Source organism: Dipodascopsis tothii (genome assembly GCF_038497935.1).
Source record: "Dipodascopsis tothii strain CBS 759.85 unplaced genomic scaffold V1510scaffold_4, whole genome shotgun sequence".
NCBI lineage: Eukaryota > Fungi > Ascomycota > Lipomycetes > Lipomycetales > Lipomycetaceae > Neoaidaea > Neoaidaea tothii.
This window is the reverse complement of record NW_027117988.1, coordinates 8272-27107: the sequence shown is the minus strand read 5'-3', so window position 1 is coordinate 27107 and position 18836 is coordinate 8272. Positions and strand designations below refer to the sequence as shown.

Below are 18836 nucleotides of genomic sequence, written 5' to 3'. Positions count from 1 at the left end.
GTCAGAGTACATATCGTCGTCAAAGTACTGTTCGCAGTCACTGTCGGATTCCAGCCCCAGCCAGGCCGCAGAGACCTCCGTCCGTCCTGCAGCCGCCGCGCCCGTCCGCTGATCGACGTCCATGGCCGTATACGCCGGATGGCGGCCGTCGTCGATCGAGTTCATGGCCAAATCACTGTCGCCATCAACGACCCGGCCGTGGCCTGGCCTGGTGTGTGGCCGTCCGATTTGCGCCGATACGTCCAGCATCCACGTCTGATCAATCGTGACCGATGCTCCTGGAGAGAAACGGATGGATGTTGCCACAGACGCTGCGTGAATGGTGTGGACGGTCGGTGGTGGTGTTGGTGGGATGTCTAGAACACGGCTGCCGGCAGAAGTGGCCATAACTACAGCGGCCGCACAGATGCAGAGCCCTGCAGGGCCGGCCGACGACGGCGGAAGCGGGCTGCAGACAGGCAGATGGCGCGCACGGCCGGTTGGGCGCGGGCGGCGGGTCTACGGGCGCGGGGTGAGGGCGGCGCGGGGAACGGACGGCCGCGCGCGCGCCACACGGACCGCGCAGGCCGGACGGGCGAGCCGGGCGCGGCCGGGGACGGCGGCGCGTACGGCCGTGGCCGGGCGGGCGGCGAGACGGCGTCCGGGCGGCGTGTGGTGGCGATGGCCGGTGCAGCTGGGGCGCAGCGTGGAGGCCAAGCGGGGAGTGGCGGGAGAAAGGCGCCGCACGGGATGCGGCGGGACAAAAGCGCCGCACGGGGTGCGGCCGGAGAGCGGGCACCGCCGCCTGCGCCACACGCACGGACGGCACAGCTTAAAAAGGCACAGATAGAATTGAACGTGTAGATACAGCGCTTATTTCTTGCCACCGGTGGTGGGGAGACCGACCGCAGCCTTGAACGAGTCGTACAGCAGCCACTGCAGACCAGTGAGGGTACCGATCATGACAATACGGACGGGCAGACCGTTCCAGAGACCACCGAAGCCGATCTTCGCGTAGATGCGGCCGACGGCAGCACCGACCGACTCACCAGCCTCCTTCTCGGCGTTGATCTTCGAGACCATGACGTCGGCAGGGTGCGAGACGACGGCACAGAAGACACCGGCAATGTAACCACCGAGGAACGAGACACCGGTCTGGGCCAGCATCGAGTACTCGGCCTTCTCCTTGGGAAGGGCGTTGTAGATGGCCTCAACAGTGCGCTCGAACGAGGCGAACTTGACCATGGTGTACGGGACCTGACGGGCCCACAGGGGCGACAGACCCTTGTAGAGACCACCGAAGCCCTCGGCCGCGGTCATCTTCTTGTAGCCGTCAAAGACACCGCTGTAGATGGGCGGGACGGTGGTCTGGGTCTTGACCTTGATGGCCTCCCACGGGCACAGCAGCACGTCGGCGATGATCTCAGCCGAGGCCGAGGCAGCGAGGTACAGGCCGGTCTTGTAGTTGGTCGCGGCCTCCTCGCCAACGAGGTCGGCGTACTTCTTCTTGAACAGCTCGTAGAAGCCGTACTTGCCGGCACCCTGCAGAGAGTAGCCAATGAAGGTGGCGCCGACACCGGTGAAGATGCCACCGAATCCCTCCGTCTTGACGATCGACTTCCAGGCCTGGACGTTGCCCGAGTACAGCGCCGGGTTGACCTGGCGACGGCACTTGACGAGGTCGAGGGGCGTCACGGCGGTGTGGGTAGGACCGCAGGCTGCCGTCAGCGCGCTGTGCGCCGCGCTCACTTACCGAGGATACCGCCGAGCGTGCACGCGGCGTAGTACTCGCCCGAGTAGAGCTCGATGCTCTTCTTCTCAACGGGCGACGAGACCCAGAAGGCGTCGGCCTTCTTCATGGCCTTGGCGTCAAACGACGCGGCAATCGCGGACGACGAAGGAAACAGAGGCATTGTGGCAATTGAACGGATAATCACAGTGGGTGTGTGGTTGAGGAAAAAAAAAAAGGGAAAAACGAGAGGGAAAAGGGCCGTGAAAAAGGCGCTGCCGCCTGTGCGAGTCTCGGATGCCAGCGTCGGTTGGCTACCGCCGGCGAGCGCATCCGGCTAGGCCGACCCAGGAAAGGCGCTCCGTGCAGCCGTTACCCGGGCGCTCGACGCCCAACCCTACCAAGCGCGGCGGACCGGGTAAGCCGGTCCGGTCGCGCCGGCGCGGCCCGTCGCCGCCGCCAGCGCGGCCGCGGGCGCGCGCGCGCGGCCGTCGCGGGCCGGCCGTCTGTCGGCGGTCAATTGCTCGTCGGCGGGCGCACGGCGTTAGGTGCATGCGACGGAATTTGCGCGCGCTGATTGGCCGCGCCGGTGTGGCGTGCGCCGCGCAGCGCGCGCACTGTGCCACACCCGTCGCGCCGCGCGCGCCCTGTGCCTCACCCGTCGCGCCGCGCGGTCTCGGCTACCTGCTGCCAGCACCGCTCTCCGGCTAGGCCGGAGCTTGGCTATCGTCGGCGCAGAGGCCGGCTGGTTCTGGCGCCCGCAAATCCGCGGCCGGCCACTAGCCGGTTACTATCGCAGCCCGGCCGCCCACTGCGGCCTGTGGGGCGCGCTCCCATTGGCCCCTGCGAGCGCCCTCCGACCACCCTGCGGGCGCGAGAGACTTTGGGGGGCCAGCGGCCAGCGCAGCGTACAAGCCAATCGTGTCCACGGAACCGGTACAGACGTCGGAACGCTGTGTCATCTCGATGCCGGTGGTCCGAGATCTCGGGCGGCAGGCACGTGCGAAGAGTACGGTTCCTGCTACGCTGGAGCGCCGCACCCCGCCTGCGGCCGTTCCCGGAGGTCTCGCGGCCGCAGGGACCGGACGGCTTCCATGACGCGCCGGGTGCCGCGAGCCACGCAGTAGCGCACGGATCGGCGTAGGCCGCCGGTGGGCCGGCACGTGACCGATGTCGGGTGCGCACGGAGCGCGTCACGTGCTCCACCGGCCGCGCGCCGCAGCGGGCGCGGCGCGGGCGTGACTGTCGCCGCCACGTGACCCGGCGCGCCGCCGCGCGTTTGCGCCGTAACCGTCGCGTCGCGCGCCGCTTGCGGCACACCGGCGCGCGCCGCGGCACGACCGCCGCCGCACTGCAACGCGGCAAGCAGCGTCCTACGCGACGAAGGTCAGCCAGCATCACGCGCCGGGCGCGAATCGATCGAGCGAGCACAATCCCGGAGCGACATGGCGGCAGACAAGCGCCGACACAGACCGTCCGGCGCCGGCGAGCGCGAGGCGGGCGAGAGCGAGGCGGTGCTCGAGCCCGTCGGCGAGGTAGGCGGCCGCGCCGGGCACACTGACACCAGAACGCCAGCCGCAAGGAGATCGCGGACGCCGCGGCGGCGATCGTGCGGGCGGTGACCGAGCTCAAAGATGAGGAGTGCGTGCGCGCGCGGGGCGAGCTAACGGCAGCGGCCGACTGGTGCACAAGGAGTTTGTGCGTCTCCCGAGCAGGGTAGGCAGGCGCGCGGGGACGCCGCTGACGGCAGAAACTGTATCCGGACTACTACCAGACGATCGCGGAGCCGATCTCGCTGGCAGAGATTCGCGAGAAGATCAAGCGGCAAAAGTACGAGGACGTGGCCGCGGCGGCGGCCGACTTCGCGCTCATGTGCACCAACGCCAAGACGTACAACCAGGAGGAGTCGCTCGTGTACATCGACGCCGAGGCCATCGAAGGGCGCGTGGCCGAGGTCGTGGCGCAGCTGACGGCGGTGCGGGACCCGACGGCGGAGCGCAACGCAGCCATGGCCGAGATCGTGGACGAGCTCACGAAGCTCAAGACGTCGGCACGCGGGCGCTACTACGCCGAGCTGTTCATGGTCGAGCCCGACCGCAAGCTGTACAAGCACTACTACAAGATCATCAAGCACCCGATGGCGTTCGGCACGGTCTCGGCGCGGATCGAGGAGGGCCGGTACGAGAGCTGGGCCGAGTTCGAGGCCGACGTGAACCTGATCTTTTCGAACGCGTTCACGTTCAACGAGGAGCAGAGCGACATCTACGAGGACGCCCAGTTTCTGGAACGCAACTTCCGCGAGCGGCTGGAGGAGCGCCGCGCGGCGCTGCCGGACACGGGCGCGGCGCCGGTCAAGCTGCGGCTTTCGGTCAAGGACGACAAGCCGGAGGACGCCGCGCCGCGGATCAAGCTCTCGCTGGGCGGCCGCGCGGAGGACGAGGACGAGGACGAGCGCGCGCGCCGCAAGCGCAACAAGAAGCGCGGCCGCAAGGACTCGGAGCCAGTCGAGAGCCCGGCGCCGGTTGAGCGCGAGGAGGACCGTGGGCCAAAGCGAATCCGCATCTCGACCCGCGCTGTGTCCGAGCCGGTCGCGGACGAGGACGAGGACGAGGACGAGGACGAGCCGACGCCGGCGCCCGAGCCGCCGGCGTCGCCGGCGCGCCGCGGCCGGCCGCCGCTGGACGCGGCGTCGCCGGCGCGTGCGACTCGCGGCGCGTCCGTGCGGATCGACGCCCCGGTAGACTCGGCTGCGGACGTGCTACAGCAGGCGGGCATGGCTGTGCCGCCGCCGGCGGTGCCCAAGCCGCCGACGGACGGCGCCACGCCGCCCAAGCCCGCCGAGGAGGCCCGGCTGCGGCCGGACGGCAAGACCGTCGCGGACGCGCTCATGACCATGTTCTCGATCTCGTCCGCGCCGCGCATCCCCTTCGCTCAGCCGTACTCGATCACGTTCCCGCCCCACAAGACGGACGTGTTCCAGTCCTACACGATCACGCTGCCGGCGACGCACAACGTCGTCACGATCTCGCCCACGCTCTCGACGTCGCTGCTCGTGCGCAACTACAACCTCTACATGACCCTGAACGGGCGCCGGCTCAGCCCGTCGATCACGGCCGCGACGAACGGCATGCGCCGGTCAATGCTGGGCACGGACCCGAACGAGCCGGTGCCGCCGCGGTCGTACTACGACGTCACGCTGGGCCCCGGCATGAACATGATCGAGTGCATGGTCCACGCGGCCGCGCCGTTCGGGTCGGGCGCACCGGTGCCGCCGCTGCAGCCGCCGCAGCCGGGCACGCCGACGCCGACGCCGAACGACGGCAGCGAGCGCGAGCGGATCGTGGTGTGGGTGCTCGTCCAGCGCGTGTAGCGCGTGTATGTATACTGTATAATTACTGCTCCTGCGCGCCGCACGGCGTGCGGCTCGACGCGCGGCCGACGCGTGCGGGTCACGTGGCCTCGCCGCAGCGCGTGCGGCGCGTCCGCCGCACGCGTCGCCACCGTCAGCCGCCCGCCGCCGCGGACCCCGCGCCGCACCGCCCGCCGCGCCGCACCGCGCCGCAGCACCGCGCCGCACGTCCGCCGCGGCCGCCCCCGCCGGCCCGCCTCTCGGCACGCGTTCGCTCGTCACACGCCGCCCCCAGGCCGCATCGGCACCCACGCATCCCCCCGGCCCGTCCCAGCCCGGTCTGTGCACTCCCAGGCGCGTAGAAGGCCTGCGCGCTCATCCACCGTGGTCGGCGTGGCCGTTTTCGCCTAGAAATTTCGGCCGGCGCGCGTCAATTTGCACACATTTTTTTCTTTCACTACGCTTTCCGCCCATCCCCCAGCAGAGCACGCACGAAATGGAGCGCGCACGCCGCCGACAGCCCAGACTGCTGACCGAGAACGAAAAGGCGCGTCTGGATGAGTTCCAGGAGCTCATCCACTACTCGAGCCGGTATGGGCGCTGGGCGCGTGATTCGCATGGCTGACGGCAGGTACTCGGACGACAAATTTGAATACCGGTACGTGGCCGGATCGGCGGCCGCACGCGGCCGCGGCGGCCGCGGCGGGCGGCCGGCGGCGGCCGGCGGCGCTCCCGGCACCACTGACACGCAGGCACGTCACGCTGCCCAAGAGCATGCTCAAGGTCATCCCGAGAGACTACATCGACAACAAGACCGGCACTCTGCGCATCCTGGCCGAGGACGAGTGGCGCGGGCTAGGCATCACGCAGAGCCTCGGCTGGGAGCACTACGAGACACACAGTAGGTGGCGCGGGCGGCGGCGCTGACAGGCAGCTCCGGAACCGCACATCCTGCTCTTCAAGTGAGTGACGCAGATCGGGCGGCGCTGACGGCAGGCGAGCACGGCAATAGGCGGGCGAGACACGGACGAACGGGCCAGCGGCGGCCGCCGCAGCGGCGCGCGCCGGCAGCGAAGCACATGGCGTCTTTTGAGCAATAATGTATTCAGTTCGGCACTAGCTTACAGGGCGCCCTTGGCCAGGAGCGTCTCAGCGATGAGCACGCCCGAGCCGGCCGCGCCGATGATGGTGTTGTGCGCGAGCACGACGAACTTGTAGTCCAGGATGTTGTCGGGGCGGACGCGGCCGACCGAGACGGCGTAGCCGTCGTCACGCGACCGGTCCAGGCGCGGCTGCGGCCGGTCGGGCTCCTCGAGCACGTACATGGTGTGCTTGGGCGCCGAGAAGCAGCCCAGCTGCTGGGGCTCGCACTCAAACGCGGCCAGGCACGCCTTGACCTCGTCCAGCGACGGCGCCGGCTGGCGCACGAACTTGAGCGAGACGCACGCCAGGTGGCCGTCCGAGACGGCCACGCGGTTGCACTGCGCCGACACGCGGATGTCCGACTGCAGCGCGAACGCGCCGTCCTGGTACGAGCCCAGGATCTTCTGCGTCTCGGTCTCGAGCTTGTCCTCCTCGCCCGAGATGTACGGGATCACGTTGTCGAGGATGTCGAAGCCGGCGACGCCGGGCGAGAAGCCTGCGCCCGAGATGGCCTGCATCGTCGTCACGAAGACCGAGTCCAGCGGGCCGAAGCTCGCCTGGAGCGCGGCGAGCGGCACGACCAGCCCGGCCGTCGAGCAGTTCGAGATGCAGACGATGTAGCCGGGCTTGGGCTTGCCGGCCGCGGTCGCCGCCGCCTGCCGCTCGATGACCATGTCCAGGTGGGCCGTGTTGACCAGCGGCACGACCAGCGGCACCTGGGGGTCCTGCCGGTAGTTCTTGGCGTTCGAGATCACGACCAGGCCGGCCTCGGCGAATGCCTTCTCGACGTCGCCCGCCACGTCCGAGTCCAGGCCGGAGAAGACCACGTCGCAGTCCTTGAACTCGCTGGCAACGCACTCGACGACGACGAGCGGCTGCGCCTTGGCCGGGATCGTGGCGGTCTGGCGCCACTTGACCGCGTCCGCGAACTTCTTGCCGGCAGACCGCGACGACGCGCCGAGCTTGTAGAGCTCAAAGTCGGGGTGCTCGCTCAGGAGCAGAATGAATTTCTGGCCGACGGAGCCGGTCGCGCCGAGGACGCCTGGGGGTCAGCGACTTCCTTGTTGTGCAATTGCGCCGGCGGAGGGCACGCCGCGCGCGCGCCCGGCGTACGGCGCTGGGCGGGCGGTGGTCGGGCCCGCGCGCCCGCTGCGCCCGGCGCACTCACCAACTTTCTTCTGGACCATGGTTGTGTGTTTGCAGACTTCGTCGCCGGTGCCGGCAAAAAAATATTTCAAGATGACTCTTTCGGCGCGGACTGGGCCGGGTAAGTAAGCCGCACGGCGTGCGGCGCCGGCCGGCGCGCCGAGCCGCATTCCCTGCGGCGCTTACCCGGCGTCACGCAAAATTTGGCCGCCGCTCCCGCTGCTCGACTCCAGAGCACACGGCCGCTCGCACGCGGACCGAAGACAACGATGAGACTGCGACTGCTGCCGGCTGCGTGGCCGGCACGGTCGTCGGCGCGGGCATGGCGGGCGCCGGCGCCGGCGACGGCTGGGCGCGGCCTGGCGATGACGACGACGGCCAGAGAGAGCCGGACCGGCCAGGCACGAACACGCACGGCGCGGCCGCCGCGGCGGCCGGACACGGACGGCAGTGACCGGCGGCCGCGCGGCACGCGCGAGGGCATCTACAGCAGCCCCGGGCTGGCGCAGCTCGACGGCGCGCGGACGGCCGGCCAGCAAGGCCCGGCGGCGGCCGACTCCACGTCCTACATCGGCGAGACGTGGGAGAGCGTCGCCGCGCGTATGCATGCATACGTCCGCAAGGGCCAGATCGAGAGCGTGTTCAAGCTGGCGAGCGGCATCCGCGCGGCGCGACAGATCCCGCCGCCGCCGGTCTACGCCGAGGTGCTGATGGCCATGGCGCATGTCGGCAACGGCCTGATGCTGGCCGACGCGCTCGCGCTGGTCGAGGAGCTCAAGGCCAATGCGATGATCACGCCCCAGGCGTTCCAGCAACTGTTCAAGGTGCTGTCCGGATCGCGGGACCCTTTTCTGCGGTCGCGCGTGCTCGAGCTGGCCCGGCGCGAGGGCCACAATCTCAGGCCGATCGAGTGGAAGTACGTGATCCAGAGCTACCTGGTGGCGCGCGAGTACGAGCTGGCGCTGGCGACGCTGCTGCAGTGCAAGCGCGACGACCAGTACGTGCTGCCGCGGACATACGAAAACGTCTGCTACGGCATGCTGGCGGTCAGCGACGTGGCCGCGGCCACGCGCACGCTGCGCATGTTTGTGGACGACCACGGGGTCGTGCCGGCGCGGCTGTGGGGCCAGGTGCTGGCCGCCGCCGCCGCCGCGTTCGACCACGCCGCGCTCGAGTGGCTGTGGCAGGCGGCTGTGGCGTCCGGCAACGTCCTGCCGGACGACGGCACGCTGCTGAACGTGCTGATGGCCGCCGGCCGCCACGGCGACCCGTTCCTCGGCGGCCAGGCGCTGCGGCTGCTGGTCGAGCGCGACGTGCCGCTGGACGAGCATGTGCTGGCGCCGCTGGTCGAGGCGTTTGCGCGCCACAAGGACATCGGCAACGCGTGGGCGACCATGATTGTGGCGCGCCGCAAGGGCGTGCGGCTGAGCCAGCCGACGCTGGACGTGGTCTCGGCCGCCGTCGGCCGGTCGTACTCGGCCACCGAGAAGGCCGTGCTGCACGCGGTCGGCCACTTCAACGGCCACGACCACGTCGAGGAGCTGTGCTTCGTGACGCTGCTGGGCGGATGCGTGCACCGCAACGACGTCGAGGGCGCCGTCCGGCTGTTTTTCGACCGCGGCGCGTTCCGCCTGCCGGCGTCCGTGCCCATGTACCACTACCTGGTGGCGGCGGCGGCGGCGAACGGCATGAAGACGCTCGCGGACGAGCTGTTCCGCCATCTGGTGGCGGCCAGCCTGGCGCCGACACGCGCCATCCTCGAAAACATGGTCGCCGTCCAGTTCAACGGCCCGGACTATGCCGACGGCCTGGTCTACCTGGACCAGCACCGCACCGCGCTCAACGTGCCGCCGTCGCGCTCTGTCTACGCGCGTGCGATTGCCCACTGCATCTTCTACAAAGACTACGACCGCGCGAGTGAGCTGGTCGAGCGCATGCGCGCGGACGGCTACTTTGTGTTCCAGCTGGCGGACCTGGTTGCGCGCCACCTGACGGGCGACCCGGACGCGGGCCTGCCGCGGAACATCACTATCACCGAGCGCGGTCTGACGCCGGCCGAGCGCGCGCACGAGGCCGAGCTGGTCGCGCTCTTTGCCGAACTCGACGCCGCGTTTGTGCCGGCCGACCAGCCGAACCTGATCACGGACCTGCACTTTTTGGACGACGACATCGACCTCAAGGAGCTGTCGCTGGAGGACCTGTCTGTGCGGCTGGCGTGGCCGCGGGCGGGACGCCGGGCGGACGAGTAGGGGACGACGGCGCCGCACGCCGTGCGGCTGGGACCCGCACGGGGTGTGGCACGGCAGCTGCATGGGATGTGGCACGGCAGCTCATGGGATGTGGCACGGCAGCCGCATGAAGTGTGGCACGGCAGCGGCACGGCAGCCGCACAACGTGCGGCGCTCCAGCCGCACGGCGTGCGGCGCACCGGCCGCGTCACGTCCGGCGCCGACCCGTCGCCATCCGCCTCTACGCAGTCGCGCGCTCACTGGATGCCGCACACACTGCTGCCCGCAGCCACGCTCGCCGGGGTAGAGGCTCTCGGCATCTTAGCCGCACGGTGTGCGGCTGATCTTCCGATCGAGCCCCCGGCAGCAGCTCCGTCGGCTGGCGTCCCAGCAGATCACGCACCACAGGCACCAGTGCTTGCAGCCCGCCACCAGGCGGCCACCTCCTGGTCGCCGCCGGGGCTTGTGGAATTGAGCCGCACACCGTGCGGCTCATGCCGGCGAGCCGCACACCGCGCGGCGTCGCCCTCCCCCCGACCGCGTCTGCGTCCAGGCCATCGGCCCGGCAACTTGTCCGGCGCCTTGTATATACTGCCAAAAGCTGTCACATTCTCCCCGCGGTCGTAGATTTGCCGCAGACATCACGAGTTTTTGTCGTGTAACGACAAAAACGTCGACTACCGTAAAACACCACCCCACGAACGCAAAACCGCCGGGCACGACGCAGTGTCGGCCGACAGCACCCAGTGCGCAACATACGGCCAGATATTCGTTGGCCGAACGGCATCGGCGACTTTGAGCGGCTGGCTATCGTTGTGTGCAGCTCGAGAGCTGTTTCAAGTGGCTCAAACGCGAGCCCGCGCCCGCTTTCTGCCCGCATTTGACCAAGCTGCCCCTCCAGCGCCCATCGGACGACCGCACACGGCCCGCAGACAGCATCGGCATGGCCGAGACCGACGCAGGTAGCGCGAACGGCGGCGCCGGCGGTGCCGGCGCCGGCCCCGCCGGCGGCAAGAACCGGCGGCCGCGGCCGAAAAAGAACGCCGGCCGGCCGAAGGAGGCCAAGGGCAAGCCCCGCGATGAGCCCGAGGCCGGCAGCGGCGAGCCTGCCGTGGCCGCGGCCGCCCCCACGCTCGGCGACGCCGCCGAGGCCGGCACAGACGAGGTTGGTGGAGCCCAGACCGCACTGACCCAGGCCGAGATCTGCTTCATCTGCGCCGAGCCGATCAAGTACTACGCCATTGGACCGTGCAACCACGTCGCGTGCCACGTCTGCGCGCTGCGCATGCGTGCGCTCTACAAGACGAACGCGTGCGTGCACTGCCGAGTAAGTGGCTGCCGGGCACGCTGACACAGACCGTCAACGACCGGATCATTCTCACGGCCGACGGCACCAAGCGCTTCGAGGACTTTGAGCCGGCGGCCCTGGTCGCCCACGACGACAAGCTGGGGGCCGACAGCGACAGCCAGGCCGTGATCGACGAGGCCGTCGGGCTGCTCCGGTTCAACTGCCCGGCCAAAAACTGCCGGCGGGTGTGCACGAGCTGGGCAGACCTACGCAAGCACGTCACCGAGGTCCACCACAAGTCGCTGTGCCCGCTGTGCACGCGCCACCGCAAGGCGTTCACGCGCGAGTTCAAGATGTACACGGCCAAGGCGCTCAGCCTGCACGAGCGCGAGGGCGACGAGGAGGGCTTCACCGGCCACCCCGACTGCAAGTTCTGCCGGACGCGGTACTACTCGCAGGACGAGCTGAACGCGCACTACCGCGAGGCGCACGAGCGGTGCCACATCTGCGACCGCGCGCTGACGGCGTCGTCCGAGGCGCGGTACTTCCAGAACTACGACGCGCTCGAGGCGCATTTCCGGGCCGACCACTTCCTGTGCCCGGTCAACTCGTGCCTGGAGAAGAAGTTTGTGGTGTTTGAGAACGACGTGGACCTCAAGGTGCACCAGATCGAGGAGCACGCGAGCGTGTACGGGTCGTCGCGGTCGGCGCGGACGATCGAGCCGAGCATGCTGATGGGCGCGGCGCAGCCGGGGTCGTCGCGGTCGCGCGTGCCGCGCGAGACGCTGGTGCGGGCGACGGCCGCGCGGCCGCTGACGCGCGACGAGCTGGCGTTCCAGCGCACGCTGGCGCTGCAGAACCCGCCGGCGGCCGAGCCGGCGCGGCCGGGCACGGCCCGCCAGTTCGGCGCGGCGCTGTCGGCGCCGGCGCGGCCGTCGCGGGCGCCGGCGGCGGCGCGCGCGGCCGCGGAGTGGGCCGACGTCGACGACAGCCGGGCGCCGCGGCCGCCCGCGCCCAGCGAGCTCGAGCTGTTCCGGCACCGCCGGCTGGACGAGCGCGCAAAGGCGCTGCTCCGCAACGACGCGGACCGCTACCAGACGTTTCGGCAGATCAACACGCAGTTCAAGGACGGCGAGCTGGCGGCCACGGACGTGATCGCGCGCTACAACGACCTGTTCCGGACCGACAAGAGCGAGATCACGCTCGTCGTCCGCGAGCTGGCCGAGCTGTTCGAGTCCTCCGACCCGCCCAAGCACGACGCGCTGCTCAAGGCGTGCTCGGCCTGGCAGGTCAAGAACGAGGAGTACCCCGAGCTGCCGACGGCCGGCGCGGCGACCGCGCGCGCCAAGGTGCCGCCGCGCAAGCAGGTCGTGGCCTCGGCCTGGGGCGGCCGCACGCAGTCGTCGGCTGTGCCGCGCATGACCGCGTCCAACTTCCCGGCGCCGGCCACGCTCGGCGCCCGGCGCGCGATCCCGATGTCGCCGCCGCCGGCCGCCGCCGGCGGCGGCTCGCTGGCGTCGTCCGTGGCCGCGCTCCACGTCGGCTCGGCCTTCCCGTCGTCGTCGTCGCTGCTGGCGTCCACGTCGTGGGTGCCCGCGTCGCAGTCGGCCGCGGCCGGCACCGCGCAGTCGTCCAAGATCAGCTTCGCGGACTCGTCGCGGCCGTCGTCGGCCAGCAGCCACCGCGGCCCGGCCGCGCCGCCGCGGACGAACCTGAGCGAGTTCCCGGCGCTGCCGTCGGCCCCCAAACGGCGCACGCCCGCGCCGGCGCCGGCCGCGCCCGCGTCCGGCTGGGCCTCGGCCGTGGCCGCGTCGGCGAGCTCGGCGCCCCAGAGCCCGTGGGAGGCCGCCGTCGAGAGCGGCGGCAAGAAGGGCAAGAAAAAGCAGGTGTTCCGGCTGTGAGGCACTGAAACATTGTAAATAGAGTCTAAGTACACCGTCACCGGATCGGCAGGATGTTCTGCTCCTTGGCCCCGCGCCGACAGAGCGGGCACTCGGCCTGGGTCAGCGCGCCCGGCGCAAACGTACCTTTTCGCTGCACCACTCGGAGATGCACGTCCAGCAAAACAGATGGCCGCACGGCGTCACGGCCGGGTCCTTCATGAACGACAGGCAGAGCGTGCACTTGCGCGACGCCTCGCCGACGATGAACGTCAGCTGGCTGCTGTCCTCGAGGTCGATCTGCGGCCGCGGCGGCGCCGGCGCCGGCGCCGACGCCTCCGCGGGGACCAGGGCTCGCATCTGCCGGTAGAGCCGCACGGCCAGCTGGACGCCCAGCAGAATGCCCAGGATCTCGTACCCCGGCCGCTCGCCGGCCGGCAGCCGCCGCGGGAAGATGTAGCGCACGCCAAAGACGCGCTTGGACAGGTGAAAGTACGCGCCAAAGACGTAGAACACGGCCAGGTGGCTCAGGTAGATGTTCTCGGCCGCGGTCAACGTGCCGAGGTTGTGGAGAACGTGGGCCTGCAGGCGCTGGCGCCAGCCAGAGCTGGTCTCGAGCGCGGCCTCCAGCCGCGCCTGCAGCCGCCGCCGGATGGCCGGCATGCTGCGGGCGAGGACGTACGGCAGCAGCGTGTGAGCGGCGACCATGCCAGCGCGCCGGCCCAGCCCGGGCAGGCCGCGCTGGTGCGCGTCGATCCGCACGATGTCGCAGTACTCCTCGCCGAGCGTGCGCGAGCCCATCACCGTGGTCAGCGAGTGGTACGTGACGGCGGTGGCCGTGGCGATCTCGGCGGCATACTGGTGGATGAATCGGGCGCCGTAGACGTTGCGGAGGACGGTTGCGAGATGGTCGCGGAGGGTCGCCTGGACGCCGGCATCCTTGTTGGACGCGCGGACTGGGTCAGCGGGATCGGGAGGCACGTACTTATGTCGGGCGAGTCCGCGTACGAGAACAGGCGGCGCGGGCCGGCTGCGTCGGAGGCCATGGGGGAGAGGAGAGCGGCGCGCGGGGAAGAGATGGATGCCGGGTAACCCATAGCGCGCCGCACCAAAAATGACAACCCTGGGATTCGAACCCAGGCCTCCGAAGAGATGAGAACCTTAATCTCACGCCTTAGACCAACTCGGCCAGATTGCCTCCGTTGAGAGCAGAGCGGCAGGAGCGCTTAAGAGGCGGATCACTGAGAGGCCGTGGGTGCTCGGCCGGCACTGGGGCCGCGGGTGACTCGGAGGCCGGATCGGGGCCTGACGGCGGCCGTGCACGGTGCGGTCGTGGATCAGCGCGGATGAGCCCGAGCGGTCGAGGACTGAGGCCACGGGAGCCGCCGCAAGCGAGCGGTGCCACGAGACTCGCGACTCGGGCGCAGCAAGCCACAGGCGCACACGCAGGCGGCGCTGGCGGGTTCTTGCCACGCTCGCGGACCTCTTCTAGGCCGATTCTGGGCCGGTTCTAGGCCGGTTCGGAGCACGTGACTGCGCCGCACGCTCAGCGGCTCGGCTCCGGCGCGGCCGCGTCGCAGCGGCGGCAGCGGCCCGGCGCGTCTGCTACGCCCCAGAGGCGCTGTCGCGGCTCGCCGCGCCACGCCGTGGCGGTGCCTGTCAGCGGGGCGTCCAGCGTCCCAGCCGCACGTGCCTCCCCAGTAGCGTCCTGTTCGCCGCAACGGCGGACGGCGGCTCGCAGCCGCTCGCACGACCGTCCGTCGCCAGCTCCACCGGCGTCGATTACGAACAGGCCGCCCGCCATTGGGTCGCCAGCTCAGCGCGCTGCCAGCGCAGCTGTAGCGCACCGTTGGCGCCGGCGCGCGTCTGCGCCACTACGCAGGCGTGCGTCGAGCCGCGTCAGGCCCCGGCGGCCGCCCGGCACCGGCGCGACCGCGCTCGCTGCAGGCGACCCCGCGCACTGGGTCCGCACGCAGGCGCCGCGCCGCGTACGTAGCGACCCCTGAGGTCAGCCGGCGCTACGCCGCGGCCGGGCAACTATACACAGTCCGCGGAACCGTTGCCCTGGTACGTGCCTGAACGGATCCAGCAGCCCGGCCCGCCGCGGCCGGCCGCGAATCGGCCCGGTCTGGAGCGGGCGGTCGCGCGGTTGGGGTGACCGTGTGGGCAATCTGGCCGGCGTCCAGCGCCCAGGCGTGGCGCAGGTCACCTGCGCCGAGCCAACACACCGGTCACGGCATCCACCCACTAAATGGGCAAAGCCTCAGACCCGGCCGGTCGCAATCGGGACAGAGGCATTTTGCGCGAACTCGCGACACCACGCCAAGATCAGACTGGCTGGACCACGGCCGCCAGGCTACACAATTGGCGATCTTCCAGGTCTCTGTTGCTCGTCCGCGACAGTAAGACCAGCCAAAGAGTAAGTATGCCAGCGTGGGCTCAAGAGACGTGGCCCGGCGCGCCGGGGGCGCACGGAGGGCCCGAACGCGGTGACCAGCCGGACGGCGACCGCCACGACCACAGCGGCGGTCGCAGCGGCTGGGGTGGCGGTGCGAGCCCCCCCGTCCGCACCGCTCACGACGGCGGCCGCCCGGCCGCGGGCGTCCGCTCAGGCAGTCGGGCCGCGTCTGGCGCATCCGCCGGCTCCGCAGGCGCCGGCACCACCGTCGCCCCCGTCGCGCCCGTCCGCAGCTCAACGCCCGCAGGCGCCGCCGCCGCCGTGGCCACCACCGCGTCCGCCGCCGGCGCGGCCACGCTGCGGCAGAGACATGGACTGACAAGCGCAGAGATCATGTGGTCGCCGCGAGCAAACCAGCTTGACCCGATCGCGGATCACCCGCTGTCGCCCGTAGGCGGCGGCGAGAACGACGGCGTCGGGCTGTCGCAGTCGCCGGCGTCGGGACGCACGCTCGCGGGCTCGCTGCCAGCGGCCAAGCTCTTCTCGTCGGCCGCGTCGAGTACGTACACGACGGACCGGGTGTCGCCGCCGTCGACCGTGTACTCGGACGACGACCTCGATCTCGAGCTCGACGACCAGCGCTCGCTCGGCTCGGCCGCGGACATCAGCACGCAGGCCGGCGTGCAGCGCCTGGCGGTGCTGTCGCACACGTGGACGCGCAGGGCCCTCTACACGGCCTACATCGGCCTGCTGTCGCTGGCGTTCATGATGTCGCTGGCAACGCAGACGACGTCGATCCTGACGCCGTTCGCCACGTCCGAGTTCCACCTGCACTCGCTGCTCGCGACCGTCCAGGTCGTCCAGGGCATCCTGTTTGCCGTCGTCAAGGCGCCGATCGCCAAGATCGCCAACACGTTCGGCCGCATGGAGGCGTTCATGTTCGCGCTCAGCCTGTACACGCTTGGCTTTGTGCAGATGGCGTTCTCGGGCTCGGTGGGCGCGTACATCTCGTCCCAGATCTTCTCGGCGTCGGGCACGACCGGCCTGCTGACGCTGCAGCAGATCTTCGTCGCCGACACGACCGACCTGCTCAACCGCGCGCTGTTCTCGGTCCTGCCCGACCTGCCCTTTCTGGCCACGGTCTGGCTGGGCCCGGGCATCGCCAACGTGGTCACGCTCAACTTCTCGTGGCGCTGGGGTTACGGCATCTTTATCTTTCTCGTGCCGGTGGCGTGCTCGCCGCTGCTGGCCACGCTCTGGTTCAACCAGCGGCGCGCGGCCAAGCTCGGCGTGCTGCCGGAGTACCCCTGGCAGGGCGTCTGCGACCCGTGGTCGCGCGCCAAGGCCGTCTTTTTCGAGCTCGACGTGGTGGGCATGCTGCTCTTTGCCGCCGGATTTGCGCTTATCCTGATCCCACTCACCATCTCGCACACGCCGCTCGCCGGCGGTGCCCAGTTTGGCTCGCCGCCAATCGTGGGCATGCTCGTCGCCGGTGTCGTCCTCACCGGCTTCTTCTTCTTCTGGGAATCGCAGCCGGCGCTGGCGCCGCGGCCGCTGCTCAACCTGCGCGTGCTGCGCAACCGCACGATCGCGTGCGGCTGCATTCTCATCCTCTTCTACGACATGGCCTTCAACATCTTCCAGCCGTACTTCTTCTCGTTCCTGATCGTGTCGCGCGCGCCGGACGTCACCACCGCGTCGGCCGGCCGCGTCGTCCAGGCCTTTTCGTTCTCGTCGACGGTGTCGGCCATCCTGGTCTCGCTCGTCATCAAGTACTCGTCCAAGTACAAGCCGTGGGTGCTCGTGGGCGTGCCGGTCTACATCGGCGGCATCATCACGATGCACGTCACGCGCGGCTCGGGCACGGCCTCGCTCCTGCAGCTCGCGTTCTCGCAGGTCCTGGCCGGCGTGGGCGGCGGCCTGATCTCGGTGCCGACCCAGCTTGGCGTCCAGGCCGCATGCACGGTCGTGCCCGTGACGGACGCCAACAGTGCGCCCGGCGCGCGCGCCTTTGCGACCCACCAGGACATCGCCCCGGTCACGGCCCTGTTCCTGACCGTGTTCTCGGTCGGCTCGGCCATCGGCGCGGCCATCTCGGGCGCGCTGTGGACGTCGCTGCTGCCGGCCGCGCTGCGCCGCAACCTGCCCGACACGGCCCAGGACATGCTCGACCAGATCTACGGCGACATCGAGTTTGCGCGGCACGCGTTCGAGCAGCAGCCCGAGCTGCGGGCCAAGCTCGTCGACGCGTACGAGCACGTCATGTCGGTCCTTGTCTGGGCCGCGCTCGCGGTCGCCGCGTGCGCGTTCGTCGCCGCCCTCGGCATGAAAAACTACAACCTGGCCGAGCTCTCGCTGCAGGACATGGACTCGAGCGAAGAGGCGGTCGAGGACGTCGTGCGGCGCCAGCACAAGGCCTCGGTGCGCTCGTCGCTCGAGAACAGCGCGCTGATGATGGTCGGCAGCGAGGCCATCATCATCGGCGGGCGCGCGCCGTCCGCGGCCGGCTCGCGGGCCGGCTCCGAGGCGCGCGACGACGACGACTTCGACGCCAACGAGTCGGCGTCGAGCAGCTTCCTGCGCTGAGCAGAGGGACACGAATCGCATGGCACGGACGTTTGGTTTACATTCATAGACGCATTTAAAAAGACCAGTAGGAGCATGTAATTATAAAGTATTTATAACCAACCAACCCTTAATGATACAAGTCTAACGGCCACGGCGGCGGCAGGCGCCGAGCCAGGCAGGCGGCCCGCCGCCACACACAGCTGCTGGCCAGCGAACATCGCGTCTGCGCGGCGAGGCCCGGCGGCGGCGCGGGGCGCCGGCTGGGCCGTCGCGGGGCAGACCTAAAATCCGTGGATCTTGATGTTCTTCTTCAGGATGTTGAGCTGCGACGAAAGGAACTCCATCACCTTCACGCGCTGGTCGCCCTGGAGCTGGATAACCTCTCCGAGCTCGTCATCCTTAACAATGGTACCGTTGCACGCAAAGTCCTTCTTCAAGGCGCGGAGAATGCGCTTCTGGTCATACTCCTGAGGAAGGCCCTGGACCGTGGTCAGGGTCTTACGTCCGTTACGCTGTTGGATACGGATGTGGATGTAGTTGGTCGGCTGACTGATGTCGTCGTCACCAGTGTCGGCGAAAGGATCTGGCGGTCAGCGCGGTCGACGCGGCGGGCGGAAAAAAATCTTACCAAAAGTCTTGAGATTCTCGATGGACGTAGACATATACTAGGTAAAGAAACGCGGTGACGGACTAGGTGTGTGTGATCTTCGAGACGAAGATGGGCCTGAATACTAAAGATTCGACCGGACGCTGAGCTGGTGCTTTGGACGGGGCTTGCGAGGTTTTAAGGAGAAGAGAAAAAGAAGAAGGAAAGGAAATTCGGTCGAAAAGTAGGATGGCGAGGGTTAGGTCTGTGTGCTGCGCACCGCTTGCGGCTGCAACTGTCTCGCGCGCGCGGGCGCATGCCTTGCCACCTGATAGGACCCGCGCCACACGGCGACCCGCCCCGGGCGCCGTGACGACTGCGCGCATACTGCGACCCGCCGGGCGGCGGTGGACGCGGCGCCGACCCGCTGACCCGCTGCGGCCGGCGGCGGCCGCGCGGCGACCCGCAGGCCCGACTCGTGACCGTGGCGCAGGCTCAGCCACGGCGCCCGCGCAGCCGCGGTTGGCGCCCACCCTGGCGCC

General features: G+C 69.7%; 9 protein-coding genes and 1 non-coding gene across 10 annotated transcripts; 5 read left to right on the top strand and 5 right to left on the bottom strand.

The window, feature by feature from the left end:
* Positions 1-811: 811 nt before the first annotated feature.
* Positions 812-2015, bottom strand: V1510DRAFT_411195 (mitochondrial carrier domain-containing protein). The gene is made up of 2 exons (XM_066932849.1): positions 1733-2015; positions 812-1697 (listed from the first exon to the last, which is right to left on the bottom strand). The coding sequence occupies exons 1-2, from the start codon at positions 1890-1892 to the stop codon at positions 853-855; spliced, it is 1005 nt and encodes a 334-aa protein (XP_066790837.1). The 5' UTR covers positions 1893-2015; the 3' UTR covers positions 812-852.
* Positions 2016-3067: 1052 nt separating this feature from the next.
* On the top strand, positions 3068-5072 carry V1510DRAFT_440028 (Bromodomain-containing protein; the record flags this gene model as incomplete). The annotated part of the gene is made up of 4 exons (XM_066935606.1): positions 3068-3243; positions 3276-3349; positions 3382-3424; positions 3459-5072. Coding segments are annotated over exons 1-4 (1821 nt in total), but the record flags the coding sequence as incomplete, so codon positions are not given.
* A 254-nt stretch (positions 5073-5326) lies between these two features.
* On the top strand, positions 5327-6295 carry V1510DRAFT_411186 (regulatory subunit of cyclin-dependent kinase). Its single transcript, XM_066932848.1, has 5 exons — positions 5327-5648; positions 5689-5715; positions 5810-5958; positions 5992-6019; positions 6054-6295. Exons 1-5 carry the CDS (start codon positions 5554-5556, stop codon positions 6067-6069), a joined length of 315 nt encoding a protein of 104 aa, XP_066790835.1. The 5' UTR covers positions 5327-5553; the 3' UTR covers positions 6070-6295.
* On the bottom strand, positions 6145-7408 carry V1510DRAFT_411183 (uncharacterized protein). The gene is made up of 2 exons (XM_066932847.1): positions 7369-7408; positions 6145-7242 (listed from the first exon to the last, which is right to left on the bottom strand). Exons 1-2 carry the CDS (start codon positions 7385-7387, stop codon positions 6179-6181), a joined length of 1083 nt encoding a protein of 360 aa, XP_066790834.1. The 5' UTR covers positions 7388-7408; the 3' UTR covers positions 6145-6178.
* A 303-nt stretch (positions 7409-7711) lies between these two features.
* V1510DRAFT_401154 (uncharacterized protein) lies at positions 7712-9595 on the top strand (the record flags this gene model as incomplete). The annotated part of the gene is made up of 1 exon (XM_066932011.1): positions 7712-9595. One exon carries the CDS (start codon positions 7712-7714, stop codon positions 9593-9595), a length of 1884 nt encoding a protein of 627 aa, XP_066790833.1.
* A 922-nt stretch (positions 9596-10517) lies between these two features.
* V1510DRAFT_360601 (uncharacterized protein) lies at positions 10518-12763 on the top strand (the record flags this gene model as incomplete). The annotated part of the gene is made up of 2 exons (XM_066931029.1): positions 10518-10901; positions 10931-12763. The coding sequence occupies 2 exons, from the start codon at positions 10518-10520 to the stop codon at positions 12761-12763; spliced, it is 2217 nt and encodes a 738-aa protein (XP_066790832.1).
* Positions 12764-12800: 37 nt separating this feature from the next.
* On the bottom strand, positions 12801-13788 carry V1510DRAFT_401152 (Pex12 amino terminal region-domain-containing protein; the record flags this gene model as incomplete). Its single annotated transcript, XM_066932010.1, has 3 exons — positions 12801-12860; positions 12890-13698; positions 13728-13788. The coding sequence occupies 3 exons, from the start codon at positions 13786-13788 to the stop codon at positions 12801-12803; spliced, it is 930 nt and encodes a 309-aa protein (XP_066790831.1).
* A 69-nt stretch (positions 13789-13857) lies between these two features.
* Positions 13858-13940, bottom strand: V1510DRAFT_t21. The gene has a single exon. It is a non-coding gene; the product is annotated as a tRNA-Leu (tRNA).
* Positions 13941-14929: 989 nt separating this feature from the next.
* V1510DRAFT_270823 (major facilitator superfamily domain-containing protein) lies at positions 14930-17867 on the top strand. Its single transcript, XM_066930587.1, has 2 exons — positions 14930-15161; positions 15531-17867. Exons 1-2 carry the CDS (start codon positions 14994-14996, stop codon positions 17724-17726), a joined length of 2364 nt encoding a protein of 787 aa, XP_066790830.1. The 5' UTR covers positions 14930-14993; the 3' UTR covers positions 17727-17867.
* A 100-nt stretch (positions 17868-17967) lies between these two features.
* Positions 17968-18517, bottom strand: V1510DRAFT_428307 (translation initiation factor SUI1). Its single transcript, XM_066935261.1, has 2 exons — positions 18337-18517; positions 17968-18291 (listed from the first exon to the last, which is right to left on the bottom strand). Exons 1-2 carry the CDS (start codon positions 18368-18370, stop codon positions 17990-17992), a joined length of 336 nt encoding a protein of 111 aa, XP_066790829.1. The 5' UTR covers positions 18371-18517; the 3' UTR covers positions 17968-17989.
* Between the last annotated feature and the right edge of the window lie 319 nt (positions 18518-18836).

Excerpts from the sequence above, each read along its gene's own strand:
- V1510DRAFT_270823 (XM_066930587.1), top strand. The coding sequence starts at position 14,994 with ATGGGCAAAGCCTCAGACCCGGCCGGTCGCAATCGGGACAGAGGCATT. Across the intron at positions 15,162-15,530 it reads ACAGTAAGACCAGCCAAAGA|ATCATGTGGTCGCCGCGAGC; the intron begins GTAAGTATGCCA and ends ACAAGCGCAGAG.
- V1510DRAFT_411186 (XM_066932848.1), top strand. The coding sequence starts at position 5,554 with ATGGAGCGCGCACGCCGCCGACAGCCCAGACTGCTGACCGAGAACGAA. Across the intron at positions 5,716-5,809 it reads GACGACAAATTTGAATACCG|GCACGTCACGCTGCCCAAGA; the intron begins GTACGTGGCCGG and ends ACTGACACGCAG. Across the intron at positions 5,959-5,991 it reads GGAGCACTACGAGACACACA|CTCCGGAACCGCACATCCTG; the intron begins GTAGGTGGCGCG and ends GCTGACAGGCAG.
- V1510DRAFT_411195 (XM_066932849.1), bottom strand. The coding sequence starts at position 1,892 with ATGCCTCTGTTTCCTTCGTCGTCCGCGATTGCCGCGTCGTTTGACGCC. Across the intron at positions 1,698-1,732 it reads CACGCTCGGCGGTATCCTCG|CCTGCGGTCCTACCCACACC; the intron begins GTAAGTGAGCGC and ends CGCTGACGGCAG.
- V1510DRAFT_428307 (XM_066935261.1), bottom strand. The coding sequence starts at position 18,370 with ATGTCTACGTCCATCGAGAATCTCAAGACTTTTG. Across the intron at positions 18,292-18,336 it reads CGAGAATCTCAAGACTTTTG|ATCCTTTCGCCGACACTGGT; the intron begins GTAAGATTTTTT and ends GCTGACCGCCAG.